This window comes from Apteryx mantelli, chromosome 1, assembly GCF_036417845.1.
Source record: "Apteryx mantelli isolate bAptMan1 chromosome 1, bAptMan1.hap1, whole genome shotgun sequence".
Taxonomy (NCBI): domain Eukaryota; kingdom Metazoa; phylum Chordata; class Aves; order Apterygiformes; family Apterygidae; genus Apteryx; species Apteryx mantelli.
This window is the reverse complement of record NC_089978.1, coordinates 132,070,122-132,093,822: the sequence shown is the minus strand read 5'-3', so window position 1 is coordinate 132,093,822 and position 23,701 is coordinate 132,070,122. Positions and strand designations below refer to the sequence as shown.

The 23,701-nt window shown below is 44.8% G+C and overlaps 1 protein-coding gene across 1 annotated transcript; it reads right to left on the bottom strand.

Annotated features, from left to right (window-relative positions):
* Positions 1–297: 297 nt before the first annotated feature.
* PLA1A (phospholipase A1 member A) lies at positions 298–18,968 on the bottom strand. Its single transcript, XM_013950047.1, has 11 exons — positions 18,896–18,968; positions 16,308–16,509; positions 14,857–15,034; positions 13,153–13,261; positions 9,698–9,799; positions 8,685–8,774; positions 7,635–7,802; positions 6,486–6,575; positions 5,918–6,026; positions 2,046–2,210; positions 298–714 (listed from the first exon to the last, which is right to left on the bottom strand). The coding sequence occupies exons 1-11, from the start codon at positions 18,966–18,968 to the stop codon at positions 630–632; spliced, it is 1,371 nt and encodes a 456-aa protein (XP_013805501.1). The 3' UTR covers positions 298–629.
* Positions 18,969–23,701: the final 4,733 nt, after the last annotated feature.

Genomic DNA, 23,701 nt, shown 5'->3' with positions numbered 1-23,701 from the left:
TCACTTCATGTGAGCTTCAAAGAGAACATGTCAACAGCCAGAAGAGCTGCTCCAGTCCTGTCGTGGGAAGGAGATCCATTCTGATTACTTGGCAGGAGTACTAACATGAATTCATTAGGGTCTCACCCTGAAAGTGTCTTGTAGGTGGGACTAGTGAGTTTCGCACTGGGGATGCTGGCTAACCACACTGTTCCCCTGTGCTGAGGAAAAATAATACCTTGCACCTTTAATATGAAGATCTTTGGAAGCTTTAATAAAACACAAATGAATCATCCCAACACACTCTGTGTAGGAGGAGTGACATTTATCTCCATTTTTTCTTTCTTATAGATACAAACATTGAGATTAAATGACTTGCCCAGAGTTTCTTTCAGAGCTGGGAGCAGAACTGGTGAGATAGAAGTCCCAGTCCACCCTTTTAACTGAGAGATCTTGCCGTAACCAGTGCAGCTGGCCTTTGTTAACGTACTGCATGCTACTTTTCCGAGACATCCTGTCCCTAATGCAGGGAGTAAAAAACACATCCAGTTCAATTCTTTACGGTCAAAGTATTGTCCATGAGCAGAGAGAAGCAATAGGTTTTGGATTCCTTTCTGTTTCGGGTACGCTTGCATGCTTGGAAGGCGGTACTAGGCACAGGCAGCAGGAAGCTCAAAGGAGAGGTCTGTGTTGCCAGGGAGGGTGAGGTTCCAGGGCAGGCAGAACACAGTCCTGCTGCGGGAGGAACACAGGGAAGTCAGGGTGCGTTTGAGCAGGCAGAGGTTGCTATCCTAACACAGAAGCAAGCAAGCTGCTGATGGACCTTCGGCTGCTTTTTTGAGGGTATGCCGTGCCCCAGCTGGGATGAGTTTGCCAGAGGAGTGAGGAGGTTGTGCCCCTCACCCTTCCACCACCCCTTCCCAGCAGCATCTTTCTTGCTCTGAGTGTTCCTGGTTTTGAGATAAGAGAGCAGTTGTGAACCTGTGCAATCCTACAGCTCTCCACCTGCATCACAGCTGAGGCCAGTGCTTCCAGGAATGCAGGTTAGCACCCACTCAAGGCAGTGTGTCATGTTGTCCCATTCATAAGTGGTACAAAGCCATGTACCTGCACCTACATCCCACCTTTGGAGTGCTTTGCTCTGCAGAGCATGCTGGTAAGGAATAATCCTTATGCTCAAGGGAGTGCCTGGTATTTACTTAGGAACACCTATCCCTGTCTGGGCCTCCTGGCTACATTTTTGCTGCCTTGTGCTTGAATGTCCTTATTGCCTGTGGAAACAGAATTTGAATGTTAGCCAGACCCCCTTCTGCTTCTGGGTTTCCCTACTTGGAGTGCCCACTAGCTTACTTCAGCTCAGAGCCAGGATAAGAATTAGCTCAGCAGCAATTTGGATAATTTAATGTGTCAGTATAGACCCAGCTATTTTGCCCTGCTTGCAAGAACTCTGGGTCTACAACACTATTGGCAAAAATACTGTATTATGGAGAAGACCATTACCTCTCTCAGGGTTAGAAGGACTTGGCTGCTTCTACCCTGGAGAAATTAATTATGGCTGAAGGCAAGTACTCTGCAGTGCCTGGCCCAGACAATGTCAAAATGGTTGTCTTTAGCCTCAGTGCTTTATAAACCTGTGCAGTATAAGAAATGGAAATGTATTACATTTCTGCTGTTTCATCCTGAAAAATATGAGTGCCTGGCATGTCTCAGAATGGGTCTCATTGTAGGCAGGGGAAAGAAGGAGAGAGCAAGCAAGGGCAAAAAGATGATACCTAGTTGGACAAGCTTTTGTCAGGGTCTGTGACTTAGAAGTATTCTAAGTGTGAATGGCAGCCATTTTCCCTCCATGGCACAACACTTTTGTCCTGGGTGAAGAATTGAAGAAAACTCATAACCCCAGCAGTTTTTCTCTCTCACAGGTAGAAAATGGTTTACATAGGGACATAGAGGGGATGGGAGAGACCCCTTTACACATTTATCCAAGTGGACGTGAGAATGCATTCCTTCAAGCTAGAGGCTGTATCCATAGGTGCAGTGGATCCCTGAGGGATATTTCTGTGGCTTACTTGTTAGTGAGAGGCAGCGGGGCTGTGCAGAACTTGCCAGTGATGAATAACTCATCCTTCTTCCAAAATCGATCCCTGGGGAGATACTTCAGTGTCACATTGCTTATCTGGCAGAAAGGAACTCTGTGGGCCAGAAGCCGTTTGCCTGTCTTCTGCTGCTTATGTCTGCAAGGCAGAATGAGAGTTGTGAGGGAGAGCATTTAATCAAACTGCAGATGCAGTCCAATAAGGACAGTGAGATTCAGATTTGTTGAAACGCTGGAGGAACCTGGGGATATTAATGTGAACCCCTCACATAACAAAATGAGTGAGAAGACTCATCTGTCAAAAGGCACTGCAGGAGAATCTGGGATCTAATATGTTCTTTTTGTTCCTCTCCTTGTTTCATCTCTGTAGTTAGGAACATTTATATATAAATATCCTTTCTTCTGTCACACAATTACAGCAGCTCTTCCTGCTATTGTCTGTAGATTGCAACACTGCCCAGATTGCTACAGAGAGGTAAGTGGTAGATATGATCAGCATCTGTGAAATCATGAATGGCATGGATAGGGATTGATTGTTCAGCATTTCTTCCAGTACAAGAACTGGAGGTCATCAAAGGAAGCTAACAGGTGGCAGGCTTAAAACTGCACACTGGCAGACACACTGCACAAGGTACCATTCCATTCAAGCTGTAAAAATCCTTGCTGCAGGATGTTGCAGATGCTAAAAAGCTTACATGAGTTCAAGGCAGGGGGGCTGGACAAGTTCATGGAAGATAAAGTCATTGGGAGTTATTAAAGACAAAGATTTTACCTTTGGCTCAGAAAGTCCCTCAGACGTAATTATTTAGACATTGGGAAAATATTTGGGGGAAGTATTGCTATGTGTTTACATTGCCTTTTTATACTCTTCTCGAGGCATTTGCTTTTGACCATGTTGACGTTGGGATGCTTAGATAGACGGACCTTTGTCTGTCCCTATGCTCTTCTCATGAACTGAGAAATGCCAGATGTGGAGTAAGCAGCTAATGATCAGAGTCAAGTGGCAGACCTTGTGCTACAAAGCAGCACTGCCCAGCTGTTTTGCCTAGCTGGGCTGCCTCCCTTAAAGGAAGTGCATCCTATGGGCCTTCTTATGTCTGTTCTATGGGGCACCTCCAGGAGCCTGGTGTTACACAGGAACATCAATTTCCCTGTGCTTGTGAAGAATATGTGTGTATCTGACTCAGCACAATCCCAGAAGTGCCTCGCTGACTTTGCCTGTTCAGGAATGTGATAGTAGGGAAAGGCAAAAAGTGAGAAAAGGGTCTGGAACAGGCTACAGTTCTGCTAGCCAAAGTTGCTCCAGGGAGCAGGCCAAGGGCTGGACTCAGAGTCCTCCTAGGCCAGTGGGACCAACCCAAACCACAGCAACTAGTCGTTCCTTCTACTGCACTGGTAGATCATGGACAATACATGTGTCTGTGTCTGGCTTGAAGCTGCCAAAAATAGGACACGTCATCAAATTGTGGCTATAAAGGTGAATAACAGACAGTGAATGGAAAACAAACTGAGGAGAAGCTGTCTCTCTGATGCATGTTTTCCATGGGCAGGATCCAGCCCTACTCTAGAACAGAGGAGCATAATAAGGTTAAGTGGGTGGATGAAATTTACTCCTGGGATTAACATTTGGTCCAAACCTACAAAGCTTTTGGATGTAGGACTCTGGCTAACTGAACAGACCTTCAGAAGTATGTTTTCTTGGGTGTGGGGAATGACACTGTGTTACACCATGTGATGTGTGAGCAATGGTATTGCAGCTGGGAAGTATGCTGTGTAATGAGCTCCTTGCTCTGTCAGCCCCATGGCAGCTGTGGGGCCTGGGAATCTGTCTCTTGTGGGACTCTGAACAGCCTGTGTAGGGTAGCAGCATCCCAAGGAGTGAGATCAGAAGTGGTGTAGGGGAGAGGAGAGAATGGCAATGAGGCAGGGGACAACTGTGCAAGTCACCTGCTGAAGGTATGAGACTGGGTGAATGCTCCCAAGTCCCTGTGCAGTTCCTGGGAGCTGCAGGCTGAAATGCAAGTCAGATCAGCTGAAATGGTAAGTCAGTGATTAATCAGTGCCTAAACCACGATGTGAGAAGATACGTTTAGATGCCTGTTTGACGCTGTGAGCTTGACTGCACTGGGTGATTTGGTCTTGCCCGGAGGGGGGAGTTTCTTTGCTCTTAGCTATAATGTGAATTAAAATGGTTGTCTCAATGTACACCCTCAAATCTGTAGGCTTATTGCTGTAAGTAAATTTTTCAGTTTAGCCTTATGCTGTTTAGGAGAGAGGCTTAAGTGAAACAGATAGAGTTGCTGTCCTCCTAGGCTAAGGGTGTCTTCTGGACAGGTTACCCTGCTTTAACTCTGCTGTCACATTAAAACCTGCCAGTACGCTAAAGCCTTGGGATTGCCTGCCTGTCTTACTTCCCCAGGCAACTTTTCTCTCCAGAGCTCTCATGCCTCCTCTGGACACGTATCGAACACCATGTGTCTGACAACAGCAAAAGGAAGTGCTGCATGTCCATCTGAGCAAATCATGGGTCCTGACTTGACCTGCATGTTACTGTTTCCTCCCTCCTGCATCTTCAGAAAAGGCGGATTTGGCCTCCAAGTTTCCAGGGTTGTTTGGACATGCCTTTGCCTTGGGGAGGGGTTAGATAGATTTAGCTCCATCAGGCTGGAGTGTAAATGCCAAATTGCAATGCTAGGCTGGTGAAGCGACTGGCAATGGTGGGAGAGCACCCTAGAGCAGGCCTACCCTTCCCCAAATCTCACCCCTACTTCCTAGTGCCGAGGACTAAACCAACGCAGTTCCAAGCTTCAGGCCACAATCTTTTGTCTTAGCAGTAAGGACAGTGTGGGAGCCAGCGCTGGAGCCCCAGTGATCCTGTGAGAGCTGCCTGGAGTCCTTAGCAGACAGTCCACCTGCTTTTCTGAAGCAGCCAGCAGCGTATACTAGCTTCAAGTCTGCATTGCAGCTCCTGAGCCACAGCAGTGGGCAGGAAGGTGTAGGAAGAAGTCTTCTGGGGAACTTCTCTGTGGTGGGGAGATCCCCAGTTATGCAAGGGCTGGGGGAACAGCACACTGGGTCTGGTCCTTTAATTCAGATAGGGTTTGGAAGAGATTGGTGGTTTCAAGAGAGATCTGACAGTCCACATATGTGGTCTTGTTCCCCTACCCACTGGATTTTTTTCCCCTACAATGGGAGCCTGGGAGTTTTGCTGAGTTACTGCAGGGGCAACAAGCCACTAGACATTACCCTGCTTGAGCAGGGGGGTTGGACTAGATGATCTCCAGAGGTCTCTTCCAACCTCAACCATTCTGTGATTCTGTGACATACTTCTGACTGGGCAGAGATGCAGTTTTCTCCTCTTTGCAACTGCTGTCCTAATGGGTATAGAGAGAAACATCTGAGTCACCACGTCTGTCAGTCTGGAACCTCTGGTGGATGGGAGCTTGCTGTAGCCAGTTTGTAGCCTTGCAAGTTTGGCAAGGTAGGTTTAATAACTATCTGACAGTGACTGCGATTTGAATTGGCACCAGGCAAGGGTATGGTGTGGAAAAGGAACCATTTTAACCACAAAAAGGTATGCAAATTTGGGTATCCCAGAGTACACCCACTGCTCCGTGCACTCTTGGAAGAGATGGACCTAGCCAAGGTTACTAAGTAATGGTAGCACATGCCTGGTTATGGAGAGCATTTAAGGTAAATATGGAGGGACTCAAGAAGAAATGTGGTTTGCCACACAGTGATTGCATTAAGGGCAATATGTTACCGTTGTGCCTTTCCTAGGCTGGGATAAACATCCTCACACATGGAGCTGGGAAAACCAGGCCAGAAACATGCACTCTCACTCACATAGTGATCTTTGCAGTGTTCTTGGTGCTGTTGCCGCAGAAAGTGATCTCAATGTTTGTGACTGTATTTCTTCTCTTCTGCAAGTGGAACTCAACCAGGCTGTGATGGACTGGGCAAAAGGCAAAGGACACAGGAGTGAGAGCAAATACTGCAGGCTGGACCAATCCTGCCAAAGGAAGGCCTCCAGCACTCGCTCCTTGGCCCCACAAGCACAAAGAAGATTAAGCAGACATAAGAAAGTAAGAAAGGAAGGAGGTAGTCTCTACGATGAGAGAGACAGTGGGCAAGTCTGCATAGTCCAGTGTAAACAGACAGGCATTTTCATTATCCTTACTTCAGTCCTGAAGCCATGAGGCTGTGTTAACTGAAGGCTGTGCCCACACAAAAAAGCTCATTGGAAAGGGCTTTATGGGGGAGATGTGCAGGGTTATTGCTCTTCAGCAGTGTTTCTCAGAGCATCTGGTATGGTTTTGATGGGGATGGTAGGTTGCAACAACCTTGCTTCTCCAGAGAATCTGTCTCATTTAACCAATCCCCTTCTAACTTGTTTTTTCTCTTTGCTACTTACCACAGAATGGGGCTGAGGGACTGGTCATTAAATAAACTTTCACTTCCTTGGGCAGCTTTCTCATGTTGACACCTGCCTGCTCCAGCAGACCTGCAGGAGGAAATAAAAAGCCAGTTCAGGTGAAGGGACAGACATGAGTGACCTGGAACAGAAACATAATCGGCCTGATTCATCCCTCACTCATCCCACCCACTCCACTGGCTTGGAGGATAGACCCTTTCTTTATACCAGTGCAAATGAGAGCAAATACAAATCTGCGGTGACAATTGACAAGTAAGCATCCCCCCCCCCCCCCCCCCAGAAAATTCAACTCTAGCTACCCTGAGTGGCTTTGTTTTATCTTGCTGCTAATGAACTGTGGTATCATTTGCACCTGTGCAAAATGAGTGGGTCTAAAAACTACCAAGTAAAGAAATTGAACACATAAATAACAACCCAAGCAAAAGGTGCTGGGAAACAGGATTTCTGGATTGGTTGAGAAGAGAGACACAGTGTGAGGCCTGCACCACAGACAAACTGACCATTTGACTTTGGAGAAGTGGGGAGGGGGAGGTTGAACTGGGAGCACCTATACCAAAAGAGGCCTCTCCCTATATTCCTCTGGTGCCAAACTCCAAATAGCAGCACAAGAGGGCGCTTCCAGGCTTTTGGTACAGCCCAGTTTCAGAAGTTTAAAAGTGGCAGCTATTGCCTTTTCCAAATCCAAGGATGCAGCCATCCTTGGGGTGTCATGGCAGGAGCTTTGCGAGAAGGAAGTGAGATAGCAACAGCAAGTGGTTTGCAGAAGAATGGGAATTAAGGCTTGGGCTAAAAATTCCAGTTGATTCTCTAAACAAGATAATCTTTTTGAGCTAATCACCCACTTGTTAGGCTGGCGATTCTGGAGACTTTCTTTCAACTTATTTCTGGACCCTATGAAATATTTAAAGACCAGAAATGTTCAAGGCAGTTGTTCTGCCTCAGGTAGTATATGAGCTTTTAGGGTTTCTCTATGGAAGCCAGCAAACAGAACAGTTTCTTATCATCCTCAAAGAGATGCTAACCAAATTCTCCTCCAAGAAATCTGAACCATGTGCCATGCTCTGCATTGAGACCTTTTCAGGAATGGATTGTCCCCTGCCCCATGAAGGTCTTATGCTGGTACCATACCTATTCGAGGACAGGAGACCACGAAGGGGTCCACACAATCCAGGCAGTGTCCATTTAAAAAATCTTGATGACTTGTGCAAGGGAATGCCACAATAGGACAGGAATATTTCAAGGCACTGACATAGAGATGTACTGCCCTCATGTGATCACAGATCAGATACTTGTAGCCTGTAAGAAAAAATGTATTCAGGGAAAAGCAGCCATGAGCAGACTACTTCAGTCTTTCCGTATGTTTCTAAGGAACGTATGGTCAAGAAACACTACTACAGATTCTGCAGCAACTTCCTCCTCATCAAATAATGTTTTGCAGAATACCTCTGTGACTAAAAGCCTATATCCCTCTGCAAGGGAAGTCACACAGGAACTTGGAAATGTACCTCCTACACTAGCAGAGTGTCCCAGAATAGGGGAACCACAGGGCTGCCTAGTCTCTGTCAGTGTGCCATCAATAAGGCCCCAGGCTCTCTGCGATAGAGTACGATAACCCTGACTCTCACCTGCACTGTGACCCTGCTGTGGGATGCAACATGACCTAGGTGTCCCCTGTCACCTGACCCTCAGTGGAGATGGCTCATCCAGAAGGTATTTGAGTATTTATCCACAACATTTACTGTGTAAAGTCCTGCTCTCTAGAAGGAAAAGGCAATAATTGTATAAGCTGACTTTCTAAGTATAGACACAACTTGCAGCATGAAAACAAAAATGAGCTTTGCTGGTAGTACCTGACAGCCTTTCTGATAAAAATGTTTCCCTTGTTGTTATAACTCTGCTGATGCCAGGTTTTTGGCTCATACAGAAGTGTCACCAAAATCACATCTCTTGCCAGCAGTACTGCTAAGAGACTTGACTTGTATGTGCTTTTTATTCCAGCTGCTTGTTGTACTTCTGTGAGCTGTGAGCCATGAAGCTCTGCTGCCATGTGTCTTTACAAATATATTGTCCTGTTTTGATGCCTGCCCTGGCTATAGTGGGAGCTGGTTGTTAAACAATGTTTTCACAAGCTGCTAAGTGGCCATGAAAGCCCTTCATTTGGCCACAGAGTGTTCTCACCTGCAGAGATGAATCGGGGGCATCCTGGCTGATCTTTGCCTCCATTAACAAAATAATCAATGTGGCCTACAGGTATCCGAATCCCGAAATCTGAAAGGAGATGAAATTCTGCTTTATTCTTATTCCTGACTCTTCTGTTGCCTCAGGCTATACTCTACATGTTTTTTCACAGGCCCCAGTAATTGGCCAACCAACAGCCAACCCACCATGACCTATTTTTTTCACACAGCAAGAACAGATTTCCTGTTCCTTCCTACACGCCTGCATTGTGCAGATAATGTCATCTATGGACTCTGCTGCATGGAGCAGAAAGTGCCAACAGGTCTTCTGCTCCTGGCCCTGCCATGAAAATGACTGGTAAGTTCGACTAAATCACCATGTCTGTGACTCAGTTTCCTGATTCTGTAAAATGGGAACACAACTGACTACAACCCTAATGGGGGATTATGAGGTATGATTGAGAGTTATGTTGGTAGAGAGTTTTGTGATCTCCAGGTGAAAGTGTGACTGAAAGGCTATTCTTCAGACGTGTTCTACCTACACAGACCCTAAGCGCTTTAGAAAAGTTACTCTGTTGTTGCACAAGCTGTGGGTTTGACTCTGTTATTCTCTCCATGGACACTCGCAGTGGCACCTCTCTGACATCAGGTGGGAAAAAGCAAAGAGAGAATGGGCATGTAAATTCCTTCCAGGAAGGTAACAGCCACACCAGCAGAACTAGCAGAAACTCCCTCTAGTGTAGCAGGATTAAGGAAGAAATATTTGCTGGAAGATTGCCCTGTGGCTACAGCAGGGAAGTTTCCATTTGTGTTGCTGTGAAGTGCTCTGGGGTATAGATAGCTGCCCTGATTTTATCTCTTTTAATTAAAGCCTATCTAATCAAGAGACATCTCAGAGCTGACCTGAACTCATTGTCATCTGGTCTAAAGGGGACAATAACCTACATGGTCCTTAGCAATAATGATGGCAGAAGGAATGGAAGCACAGTCTGAAGAGGATAGAAACCAGCCTACTGTCAGCATCGGTATGAATGGCTTCCACAAAGATGGCATCCCCAGGATCCAAGCGTTCCTCAGGGCTGGCTCTGGTGTACCTAGGGCCTGCAGGATCCAGGCCTGTAACAAAATCAAACAATCATCTCAACCAATGTTCCTCAGATCCTTTCTTTCTTATTTCTGTACTGATTATTTTATCCAAACATTTAAAAAGTTGCTAGGCAGAAGTGATGTTATTCCCACGTGTTGCACTGATTATGCTCCGGAATGCTTTCTGTCCCCACTAAGTTCCACTACAGCTTCCTTACTTTGTCCTCTACTATTCCTAAACATCCATCCCTATGTAGCAGTTCTGTACCAAACAGCCTATGAAACCTCAAGTTTGCCATGATTAAGCTTCAAATAGCTCTGACAGAAGTGGGTGTAGTGTCTTTTGGACTTGCAATGAAAGAGAATCAGTCACACTTATAAAACCTTTCCTATTTGTACTGTCATCTGTATTAACCCTAGAGTCTGTGAAACATCACTGAAGACCATAAGATAATGCAGTCAGCATCCAAGGCATTAACCAATCTAAATATTAAAAAGGTTTGATACCTATCAAACATCCTTAAAACAAAGGGGCTTCTGAGGCCTCTCCTCCCAAATAAAATCTAGTTCTCAAGCAGCCATCTGCACTTTTGCCTCAAACTTGCTCCTAGAGCAAATTCTGGGGAGTCAAAGGCGTAAAGAAAATTCTCCTTGGCAGTACCAAGGAACAGGTTAAAGATCATTTTCTTATTCTAGCTGAGATTTATCCTGTTGACTTTGCCTAGGAAAATCATCTCACAAGACTTTTTTCACTTCCCAGGCAAGAACAATAGTTTAAGAAGCAGCTCTGCTCTACATACCACTTAGCCTCGGAGCTGGCCAGTTTCACTACCTTGGACTCAGTCCCATTATTTCTCTGTGGAGAAGGAGGTATCAAAAAAATACAAACTGATGTGTGAAGAGGGGCAGGAGGAGAAGGGGGAAAAAAAAGAAGTCTTTCCGATTCCTTCTAAAACTAAAAGCTAATAGGAAGAGAAGTGATCAGAAGAATAATTTACTGCTGCTTTTCTTTCTTTCACGTTCTTTTATCTTTACACATACGAAAAGCTTGGAAGTTCCCTGCCTGCTTCTACAGATTAAGTTTTAGCCAAACCCTTTAAAAGAGACTGAAATGCTGTTCAGTATAGCTTGAAGTTATTCCTGAGGATGGTGGAACATTTAAGACAAACAGCAGTTAGTTCTAGCACCACAGCTCCAAGTCAAGCACTTTTCTGTCCTCTTTTCTCTATGCCTACCTCCTCTAAGCCCAAACTGCATGAACTCCATTTGAGACCTACATCCTCAGCAGCTTAGAAGACTATTCACTGAAGCCTTAACTCTCTATGCAGCTGAATTCCCTCAGGCTTTGTCATTTCCTCTGCAAGAACTGAAACAAATTGCTCTTCAGCAATTTTGCGTACGTGCTGTCCATTCCAATTCCTGTACCATTTGCCTTCCTGCAAAAGGAGATATCCACAGGACCAAGCCTGGGTTAAAGAAGCTCACTTCATAAAAATAACATTTGTGCTCTGAGCTCCAAGACATTCATTCTTTTTTTTGCTCCACAGCTCCTTTTGGGTGACTGAAAATACTTAAGGAATTTATAGCTCTGGGACCACATTGCTCTATATGTGTGTCTGTGCGTGAATGGGGGGGGAAACAGGGGACGAGATCAGACAGATATCCTGGATCTGATTCCACCTGTCTTAAGCTCCTAAGTCTGAACTGCAGCCTGCAGTATCCAGTGTACCTTTGAAATCATAAGGCAATCAGGAGCGCGGAAAAGGTTTGTCTTGTGGCAGAGCTGAAAAAGAAGGGAATAAATAAACCTACAGAGTTTTTATTATGTGTAGAAAACATAAAGAGGAAGAGTCTCTGACTCTGAGGTTAATTACCATGTTTTCCTTTAGAAGAGTCTGCTTCTGCTCATCTGAAGATGTTGCTGATCACAAAATGCTGATGCAGGAACGTGATTGTCCAAAGCCCCTCCTAATAAATACTTTCATTCACAGCTTAAAAAAAAGCCTGTCATGAAACTCATCTCCTGGTAAGAAATGCCTGTGTTTCACGCAGTGTGGGTAGCTGTGATGTGTGAAGGCCAAGCCAACGTTTCTGTGTTCTGCCCTGCTGACTGTGCTGTGAGACCCTTACTAAGGATACCTCTGTGAGGTAGCTGGGCAGACTGGGAACTGTATTCAGTCTTTTGGTGCCTTTGTGTCTGTTTCTTCTTTGTGGCATTTTACTGTCCATCAAGATGAATCTCCATCCCTGGGGATCCCTGGAACTTGACAAGGCCCTCAGCAACCTGATCGGACTTGGAAGTCAGGCCTGCTTTGAGTGAGGGGTTGGACTAGAGACCTCCCAATGTCCCTTCCCACCTAAAACATTCTGTGTGTCTATGCATGCCTCAAGCCTAAAGGCTGGCAGGGCCCTGAGAGCACCCAGAAGCTCTAAATGCCATGATTAGCCTGTAACCATCTTTCTCTGTAATCACCCAACTGCAACCTCTTCCTCACACCCAGAGCAGAGGCTGTCTATGACCAAGGTCAGCTCTAGTATGGTGCAACCGGGTGGCCTTGGACCAGTTGGCTGTGAAAGTTGCCAAGTTGTGAGGAAGAGCAGCCAGAAGCCTCATTGCCTCCCCACCCTGTCCCCCTGCCCCCCCGTCCCCCCCCACACACATTGGCTCAGGCTCTTGCCCTTGACCCTTGCCTGAGCTGTGTTGGAGGGATGCCATGCCCAAACCTGTGCCTGCCTGATCCTGCCCTTGGCTTTCTGACTTACTTCCTGCTTGAGCTTGGACTTGCCTTATCACTACAGACCAGCCTGGTGATGCACTGTGGCTGATCCTGGTTCCTGTCACCAGACCTGCTCTGCTCTTCCTGCCCAGGTACTGTAGGACCGTGTCCCTTGTCAGTGAGGCCACTACCCCACCCGCTTTGCTGTCACCTTTGGTTTCCAGCTCACCTTTCCTTGAAGAGCAGCCCACTCTTGCTGCTCTGCCACAATGACATGCATTGTGAACTTTAATTTTAGGAACCACAGAGGCCATACATGCTAAAAGGTGGAAGCAAGGCCTGTGGGTGTTGTGGGGTTTCACTAGTCACCAGGGCTAGCTGAGCTTTGCAGCCTAGTACTCTTCTAAGCTGGCACCATTTTTAAGGGTAGAGCAGAGGCAGAAGGACCCTTTTGCAAACACATGTATACTTTTGGCAGTGGATGGGGGACTAATGGCATCTGTAAAGACATTATCAGGCTCTTCTGAAGCTAAGAAGAAGCCTATAAGCTTGGGCCTAATGAGCCCTTATGCAGTTATAGGACAACTATGGATACGTCCCCTTCCCTGCTCTTTCCTTCTCTCTCTTGAACAGCAGGTGAGGACCCAAGACCCAGTTTTACAATACCTGTTATCCGTCCCAGCTGACCACCATGGAAGTGCCCCACCAGACCCCCGACATGTGCACCGAGGCTCACCCCAATAATGTGGATGGATGTCCCTGAGACTCCCAGGGCCTGCAGATTGATGATAATACAATTTAGTGTTTCTGTAGCAGAATGTTGAAATAGTTTGTCCCAGCTCACCCAGCAGCTCCATAATTCTTTAAAGCATTGCTCTTGATGTATATAGTGGAGAACCAAAGAGATGTGGAAATGATGGATATTGCCCTTACTGTTTTTCAGAGCCTTTCTTGGGGTCCACAGATGCAAAACCAACCCTAACCAGGCCTGTCAGATGCTCCTGTTCATAACTACACAGCCTTTTGCTCCTCTTGCCACAACTTGTTTTAGACTGAAGTTCCTCCTCTCTCAGCTGAGTAACACATCTTACCTGTGTGAATAATCTCTTCCTCAGTAAACCGAAGGAAGATGGCTTTCTCTCACTTTCTCTCACTTTTATACCACCATCATACCCATACTCTGATTATCATTTTAAGTTTGTATTTTCAGAGATTAAGTATTTATCCATGGGCTGAACTGTCAGGTAAAGCACAGCCACTTAGACATGATGTGAGATGACACCATCCAAAGGAATTCAGCTGGCTGCAGGCTGTTTTGTGTGATGCAGTACCATACAATGGGAGAGGATGCTGTGCAACAGGAGCCAAAGTCTGACCCACTCTGGTGTCCCAGGACTTTGCAGTGTTTGTTGTTGGGTTTTTTTTGTCGTTTTTTTGCATGAGAGCATAGGAATGCGATTATAAATGATGCCTGTGAAATATGTGAGGCTAAATCCTGGAGCAGTACCAAGGCTTATAAGAAGCACAATAAAGTGCTCTGGTGTAGTGTAGTGGGAGAGGCTGGACAGAGAAAGGCCTTAAGTACCCAACCAGAGCTCAACACAACCACAGAATGGATGGTGGGGACTGAATAGCAACTCAGTCATTTGTTCACTGGGTGACCTGAGCAGTAATGTGGGGTGACAGTCCCCTTATACTCTCCCCCTCTTCCTCCAAATGACACATCTGCTCCAAGAGTTGCCATATTTCTGGATAGAAATGTGTGCCTGAGCACGATGTGGTGCATACCCAGGAACTCCCACACTGTGCAGCCTTGGTCTGCAGTGCAAATGTCACACGGAGAGTTTAACGCATGACTAGTAAATACGAAGATGGGTCATTCTCATTGTGTAAGTGTTGTTCAGCTGTGCTTTACATGAGCAAACTGGGACACATATAGGGTTTTCCTGCCACTAGAGAGTATGTCTGAAGCTCCAAAGCAAATATAAAATAGCCTCAAATCCTGCCCCTCCATCTCCCTGGACAAAATTTCTCAGAAGAGGAGGAAGAAGATCTGTCCAGTGAAGCACAGACCTGCAATAACCCAAGACACCCTGCAGGTTTGTTCTGGGCTTGGAGAGGTAGCTGGCAACTGGAATGTGTTTCCAGGAAAAAGTAAAAACTCAAGAGAAAGAAGAGAAACAGTGGCATGCTCAAGCCTGGCTGAGAAAGAAAGGAAAAAAAAAAAAAAAAAACTCTTTAGGTCTGGAATAAAGCGCCTGCTTGACCAGCTCCTGGGGACAGCAGGTTGGGAGCAGCTCTCTGGATTGTCTCCCTGAATGATGTTCTCTGGCCATGTTCCTCCACCACTGGAAACACATAGCAGCTTACCAGCAGCTTGCTGATGAAGTGTGAGATGGAGAGGGCCAGCTGTGTGACATTTTCCACTGCAGAGGGATAGGTTCCTGTAGACCCATAAACCCAGTCCACTGCAATCACGTTTGCCTGGCTTGCGTGCAGTATGGCATGGACGAGCCCTTCAATCCAGGACGGTTTGGTACCCAAAGCCCTGCCGAGTCATCAGAAACAAGTCTGTTAGGCATCTTCCAAAGCAGGGCATGTGCCAATGTGTTGTTCACTGGTGCTGGAGCTTCACATGTCTGAGAGGGGGTTTCCAGATTGTTCGTGAAAGTTTTTTCTGTTGCCAGACAGCCACACCTGGCATTTCTTTACTGCAGTCTAATAACAAACTCTTTCCAGCACAGCCTGATTCAGAAAGGAACTAAATATTTTAATGAGTGAGAATAACATTTGCAGGGCTCAGACTGAAGTCTTGGTCTTTCTGTGGTGCTTCAATTGGCCACAACAGAGCTGGTTTGGGGAAAGTGAACTGACCAGAGACACCTGAGTCCTGCTCTGCAATCAGCTGGCAGGAAGTCCTTGGTCAAATCACCTAGTCTCTCACTGCTACATTTCCTCCTCTGCAGAAGATAAAAAAAAATCTACATACATACAGAATACCAGGAAAATCAAAGAGTCTGTATCCTGCCCATTTCCCCTAACACTACATGGTGTGTGTGGGGGGGAGTGCTGTGTCAAATGAGGGGAGCAGCTGTTTTTCTGAAAAGCTCCTGTAACACATTGGGTGGTTTCATCATGGTTTTCTATGCACTTTCCATTTAGGCTTTTGCATGTCAAAACAAATAATGTTATATGTTCACAAGCTGGCTGGAAAATGGCACAGTAGAATAAGCTTGCAAAATGGTGATAGCTTAAAAAAAATGGCTCAAATCTGTACATTTTCAAGATTAGAAGTCGCAGGGCTGACTAATCCAGGGTATTGATGAGTCAGGACCTGAGCTGCAAGGAGACAATTGAAAGGGAATAGAATCTTGAAGAAAAGACTTATTAAATAAAAAAGGAGGAAGAGAGAGAAGAAATTGAGAGGAAGAAAGAGAGAAAGAAAATAATTTTCTACATTTTGTTTAGGCTCCAAAAATGTGAAACACACACCAGATAGGCAGTTGGTCACAAACTGCAGGACATAAAGTTATGTCGGAATGAGAACAGTTAGCAGCATTTTCCATGCTTCTGGCCCCCACCCACCAGCACTTTCCCAGAAAACTCCCAGGTACAGTTCGGGAGCTGAATGGTTCAGGAGCTGGAGCACTCCAGACACTGTTCTTAGCAGTCACTTTGCCTGCAGCCACTCTGTTGGGGAGACTAAGAGGGTCACATGGACGGGGAGTTTCCATGCCAGCCCCACTCAGTGCCTGGGAATGCCCCAGGCAGTGTTTAATTTACTAGTGTAAACTTAGCCACAATGCTCTTCTTTCTCTCACCTGAAGCCATGGATTAGGATCTTGGTTTCCAGGCTGCTGTTGAAACTGGAGTTCTTGATGCCATCATCAGCAAAAATCAGCTCCCCACAGCTGGGTCTGGAGGAGGTGAATAGAAGAAACTGGACCTTAAGTTTACTGCCCCGCAGGAAATTTGCTCTCTGGAAGTCAGTGCAGAGATGACCTGAGACTTTGTCTGTATTCCCTGCAATGAAAGGGAGCAAAAAGTATAACTAGCTTGTCTGTGCAATGGGGGAAAAAAAGGCCATTCTAATTCCCTGGGAAAATGAAGGTAGCAATTTGGGTTCTATTAATAAAGAGTAAAGGGACAGAACATACATCAATATCAACCTATTCTGGAAAACATGTCTTGTCCAACAAAGTTGTTTTTATTCTTTGAGGGAGTTCCAACTCTGGCTGGGGAAGGTAAGTGTAGGTGTCATGATAGCCTTGAGTTCTGGGAGTTGTTTTACTGAGAAGTGAATGACAATATGATTTTTTTTCCAAATCAGCTGCATGGAACAGCAACTAAGCACATTTATGAGCTGGCTATTATTCTTTAAAAAAAAAAAAAAAGGGTTGCCAATAGGTAGTCACCATTGATTGAGGATATTTCTATTTGCATTCTCCTGGGCTAACTAGAAGGTACAAGTCTAACTGATATTTGTGTCAAAAATCCAGAAACAAAGATGAGAATGCTGTTGATAAAATAAATCAATGACAATCAGTTTACAGGATGAAAATATTTTATGGGAAGACAAAGGCAGCTACTGCAAGGCATTTTCATCTAGCCAGCAAAAATATCCTCACAGAATCACAGAACAGTTGGGGCTGGAAGGGGCCTCTGGAGATCATCCGATCCAACTCCTGTGCTCAAGCAGGGTCAGTTACAGCAGGTTGCCCAGGACCATGTCCAGTTGGGTTTTAAATATCTCCAAGGATGGAGACTCCACAACTTCTCTGGGCAGCCCGTTCCAATGGCCAACCACCCTCACAGCAAAGGAGTATTTTCTTATGTTTGAATGGAATTTCCTGTGTTTCGATTTGTGCCAATTGCCTCTTGTCCTGTCACTGGGCATCACTGAGAAGAGTCTAGCTCTGTCTTCTTTATACCCTCTCATCAGATATTTATAAACTTTGATAAGATCCCCACCCCGAACCTTCTCTTCTCCAGGCTAAACAGTCCCACCTCTCTCAGCTTCTCCTCATATGAGAGATGTTTCTGTCCCTTAATCATCTCTGTGGCCCTCTTCTGGACTTGCTCCAGTATGTCCATCTAGCTCTTGTACGGGGGAACCCAGAATTGGACACAGTGCTCCACATGTGGCCTCACCAGTGCTGAGTAAAGGGGAAGGATCACCTCCCTTGACCTGCTGGCAACGCTCTTCTTAATGTAGCCCAGGATACTATTGGCCTTCTTTGCCACAAGGGTACGAACCTATAACTAATACAAAACTGGATAAATTTAGACTAAAAATCAAGCAAGGAAGTTTAGCAGTATATATGGCTAGTGAGTAGAACAGGTTGCCCACAGAAGAGCTGGATTCCCCACCTCATGTCACTTCAGAGTAGGACTGGCTGCCATTTTGGAAGGCTTGTTGAAGGCAAAATGTTGGGTTTACTGAAGGACTAATGGTGTGAAATTTATTAGCTTGTGACGAGCAAGATGTCAATTAATTGATTAAATGATCCCTTCTGGCCTAAAAAAATATTGCTGTATGAACTGGCATAGCTACATTCTGCTGAAATAACAATGCATGCCCCTTCCCTTTTCTGGACTGGAGGAAGCGAAACAGCCTTGAATCTGCACATACAATAAAATACGAAAAAAAATCAAGCAACTGGCTTCCTAATTGCTAACTATTCCCACAAAAGATACTTTACAGTAGCTAGGCAGAACATGGCATAAAGGTCAGCACAAAGAAGTGAGATTTAACCCTCAGATCTTTTCTGTGGGATGTGACGATCCCTTACTGTTGTCTATTTTGGTCTTCTGGTGTATTGAAGGGGAAGAAGAAAGATAGGTTCTCTGGGTTCAGTTCAGGAAAAGTGTAGACAACTTAACTAGAAAGGGCATGTTCAGTGAAATCATGCTGCATGCCAGAAATGGCCTAAAGGGATCATGAATGATGGGAATCATGAATGAAGGTAAGTCAGGAGGTGCACTACTGTGAAGCTGTAGGTGATGTGGAACCGTAGTGATGATCAGAAACACAGTTTTCATTGCTGGTACAATTAAAGAAAGAAATGGGTGTGGCTTCTGTTTATTTTCTCCTGACTACTGCAGATTAGATTTGCTCAGCATTCAAAGCATACAGTGCTGATGCCAGAGGTCAAGTTGTCCTTTTCCCACTTCCTCATTCTTTAGGATAATCTTGGATCATTTTTTTAAAGCAAGTCAGCAGAACAAAATCACTGACGGAATCAAAACATGGGATAAGAAAGAGCCATTCCTGCATTGCCCTGTCTCCTGGCATCTAACTAGATTGTAGCAGGGACCTCTTGAAACACAATTTATTCGGGAAGAATTGAATTCAGAGCCTTCTATGTAAAACCTTCAATCGCTTAACAAGTAATCATGTCTTTCTTACCTGCTTGTGTTAAGCTGAGCAGCAAGATGACAGCAAGAACAATCAGAGGCTTTCTCTTCAGATCCTCAACCATCTTCCTGTTAGTCCACAGTGCTAGAAGTACAAGGACTATACAGGAGAAAACAACTGTGGCAGGACTGTGGAGCTGCTTGATCAGCTTGACTCTGTTAATGATCAACTGGCCTGTGCTCTTTTGGGAAAAATAGGGTAGGGGCAATCACCTCTGCTCTTGATTGACCAAAGTCTGTTTCAGCACAGCGCTTCACTGATATTTCGGTTAAAAAAGATGCTTTTTTATCATTTTTATCACATCCCTTTTCCTCCCCATTCTCTTTCCCTGTGGCAGTTATCAGTTCAGAAATCAGCTAGTGAATCCAGTTGCAGCAGCTGACAGAGTTAGTGTGCTTTATCCTTGTCACCTAGTTCTGTCTCCTAAATTCTGAGTGGGGACACTGCTTAGTCATAAGGCTTCACAAATATGTCCATGCCAGAAGATTTGTAGCAGGGAACTGACTGGCCTTGGATCTGTGTATTGTCCTTTTGCATTGTTGTCTCTTTCCTGTATTTCCACTTTTGGTCAAGTTCCAGGGACTGCCAAAAAAAGGCAAAGTGACAGATTGCTTCTGAAAAGTGAGAGGAAAGACAGGTGAAAATGTAAACAGTGACCAAACCGCTGTGATATGTTCAGACTATATGTTTCTTGGAGCAGAGACACTCTTCACCTTTTTTGGAGAGTGCATTTTGAATAATACAAGAAATCAAAAGGATGATCTCAGTTATGCACCAGTACTGTAAGCATGCAAATACTTCCAACAGGCCTTTGAATATAAGACTCCACTGCTTGGCTGTACACAGATCAGGAAGTTTATGTGCACAACCACAGCCAGGTCCGTGTGTAACTAGGAGTCTGTCTGTCACACTACATTCAAGAGATAGCAGTACCTTATCACTGGCTGTGTTAGCCTTTGAGATAAGGGCACATCTGTTTCCTAAGTCTCACTGGTGCATGTTGATCCTTCTTACTGAATAACATGGCAACTTTCCCCTGGCCTGTGTTAAACGGCAAGAAGTAGTGAGCGGAGCGTGCCTGTCCAGGCACTATTCTATAGCTGCTTATTTGAACAACACATGGAGAAATTGGCTCAGTCTGATTAGAGAGATGAGTAAAGGCCTTTCCAAAAGTATCAAATAATACTATTTTCCTTTACAAATATTGGAGAGAGCAGTCATTTCCTTGCCCCAATTTCCTCCAGCCAAAGGCTGTGAGGAAGGGAAGCTAGTTTAGGCAGAAGATCTTTACTTCCAAGGTTATCCTCAGAGAAATTCCTCTCGTTCTCCCAGGGAAGTTAGGCAGCCACAGCCGCCTGGCCTGGAGGGCTACTGAAGCCTTGCTCCATCTGCATCTTCCCAGAGACCCATATACAGATACATTCTGATCCTGAAATACCTGGCTCCACGACCATGCAGGATTCAGTCAGAGAAGTGGGTTCTTAGTGACTCTACAAATACACTACTGATGTTGTCAACATTGTCTATTTTCCAAGATTAAAAGCTGCAATAAAAATAGCCATTTCCTGGCTTCCAGTCCACACTTCTTTCTGATCCCAGCACTAGACTCAGGTGGATTCTCTGAATGTAAGACAAAAGCTAACTTTAGACTGTAAAGGGACCATTCCTTCTTCATTACACTCACAAATTCCACTGAGCCGGATAACTTCATAATCAAGAAGCAGGTAAATAAACTTGTGAAATCATACCCATAAACAGTAACATTTCCGTAAAACATAGTTTGGCCTCCAGAGCAACAGCATACTTGTGAAAACGGCAAATGTTTTATTCCTTAGAGTAAAGCAAAGGGGATCTCCTAAAGAAAACCAACAAACTTCTTTCCATTTTTTAACTTAAGATTAGGAAAATAAGCTCTTCCTCTTTGTAATAGGATGCAACCGTTACTCTTTGCCAAGTTCTATGGTAGTTTTGAAATGCCATGTAATATAAGGTAGGCATTGGTATTACAACTTTACCGCTAAACAAACCTGCAGCCAAGATGTACAGTTGGATTTGTTTTTTTTACTGTGTGTACTTTCAACATTGTTAAATGACATTCTAGTAGGCTAAAAGAGATTTATCTTCATAAAACTGAAAAATATGTTTCTTAGCAGTTTATTTCTGTAACCTCAAATTTAGTAATTCCAGGAAATTTTTGATTGTGTCAACATGCTGTCATGGTCCCTCACGCAATCACAGAAAGCCATTCAGTTCCTCTGTGCTTAAAATACTTTTACTAGTAAAACTATTTCATTATGAAGGTTTCTCCTTTTTTGTTTACAAATTTAATTACTCAGTAACTACAGTTATATTGGCTCAGAAACATGTGCTGGTATCACTTATTTTACTTCCCAATGGGAGTGATTATAATAGGAATAGGGACTTCTAAACAATAGGGACTTTTAAACTACACTAGATTTTTTAAAATATTTCCTTGCAGTGTACTATCACAAAGCAGTGTGAGTCACTTGAGAATGAGTCAGAGAAAAAGAAATAAAGCAAACAAACTTAATTTTATGCACAAATTCTTTTGATAAAAATTTGAAAATTGTCCTGTCTGCACATTCAAGCAAACACTAGAAATGCCTAATTCAGCTGAAAAATGTCATCTCCCAACCCATAAAACAACAGCTTGAATGAGACAGATAAGCCTTGCAATATGTCCAGCAGTCAAGTGGAGATCTGCTCATGGGGAAATTCATTTCGATTTGAAAGCTATTAATTGGTAATGGAAGCAATGCAGCCTCGGTAGCCATGTGTGCCTTTGGGCAAAACCAAGTGTGATTTAAGCAAATGATGACTATTTAAAACCCCTGTTGTCTTTGTATTCAAGGGAGGGTATGAAATACATGTGTAGCTTAGCTCACTGTATGTTAAGGCCTAGATCCACCCCACCACTGCAATGTTTAGTATCCCAGCTTCTGTATTTTCTGTCCTTTGCCCTTGCAGCAGAATCCCTTGCTTAGTGTTAAGCACTTAGGCTTCCTATGTATTGTCCCCAGGATTGACAGAGGATCTGGGTTTGAGTCTCACCTCAGCAAGAAGCAGTTCAAGCTCCTGACTTTCAGAAGACTGTCCTACCTATCAGACAGTAGGAAATAAAACATTAAAGATCAGCTTGGCCAAGGAGGGAGGAAAAGCATGGGCAAGTCAGATTCAGTACTCAGTCAGAAAAGGAGGAAAAACAGTTTTTGCCTTGAATATTTATTGAATACTTTATGCACTCCCCATCTAGTACCAATACATAACTATGCAGAAGAAGGCAGAATGCAGCCATGGCATGTATCCCTGTTGTCCCTAAGAGCAGAAGAGCCTAGGTGAGGGTCCTAGCCACTGTGCTCAAGTTTCTCTCTCACTTTTGCTGCCCACAGAGCCCTAATTGTTCTCTACAAAGTGGAGCAGCTGCAGTAGGAACAAGTTGGACCTGCTTTGAGTGTGTCTGTGTGATCTCCTGTGGTCCCTTCCAACCTAAAATACACTGTTTCTAAGTGACAGTGTCTGCCTCTGCTTCAGACTTCTTTCTGCTAGCCCAGACCTCATAACCTACAGGAAGGCTGTAGTGTGTAAGGTGGGAGCTGGCATCTCCCCAGGCAGTAAGGTCTAACCCAAAGCCTCTGATGTCTTGGGAGAATGTTTTACCTGGCAGGAGGACTGGTCAGCAGCAGGGAACAGCTGCTCTTGCCACTATTATACTGCGGGGAGATGGCCATAATACATTTCTGGCGTAAACATTGTGACTTGGAACCTCCTCAGTGAATGGGGCTCCCTTTTGACACCTGAGAGACTGAGAACAGGGAAAGAGAACTGAAGGACAGAAGGTTGTCTGCGGGTTTCTATCACTGAAATTTCTGCCACTTGAAATGTCTGGTTTCTATCAAAGGAATTTATGGGATGGATCAGACTACATTTGCATGCCAGTTATGAGTCATGGAAGTAAGCCTGTTGTTACAACACAGCAGTGGAGAATTGTTCAGTATTATTCTGATTTTACAGAAACTGAATGAGATGGCATAGTTCAGTCCAAAGTAAAGTGTCATTCTAGTTCATTCTACAGCCTTTAGTGATGAACCAAGGGAGTTTTCAGTAATTCCTAGAAGGAGGGGAAAAAAAAGACTCAGTGTTGGATCATCTTTGAGGTTGATTTTGAAAGGTCCTCTGGTTAGAGATTGCTGTGTTTGTCAGTCTTCTCTGAACCACTGCAGGCACTGTTGCATGAAGAGCAGAGCTGAGGTCCCTGTGAGGGGTGGTGAAAGGACTGGCACAGTGAACATTTGGACTGAGCGCACTGAGAAAGTTAGCCAAGGGATGAACCTACCCTGAGAGCCTCCCTATCCATCACTAGCACTGTGGTGGTCTCACCTGGGACAGGCAGTAGAGCTCCTGAAAACTGAGCATGCCTTAAGGATATAAGATGTGCAGTTGGCCCTACCAACAGCTGGATTTTTCTCAGTCTGGATAGTACACTGTGAGTGTAATACACGGAAAGGAGACTGAAGCATCCATTTATCTCAGCAGCCACTCACAGCTGTGGGAGGAAAGCTGGGTCACAGCTGCTGCTGGAGTATTTGGCAGAGTAACAACTCTTCACACTGGTGATTGTTAAGTTTCCCAAAGTGTTGTGGTGTTTTTCCTTTCTTTCTCAAAATTGCTCTGTAGTATCGAAAGGCCATTCACTGGCAAAATGTTCAGAGAGTGTAATTCAGGTTGTTTTAGTTATGTGAATGGGGTTTTGAGCAGGTGGGGTTGAAGGAAACTCCT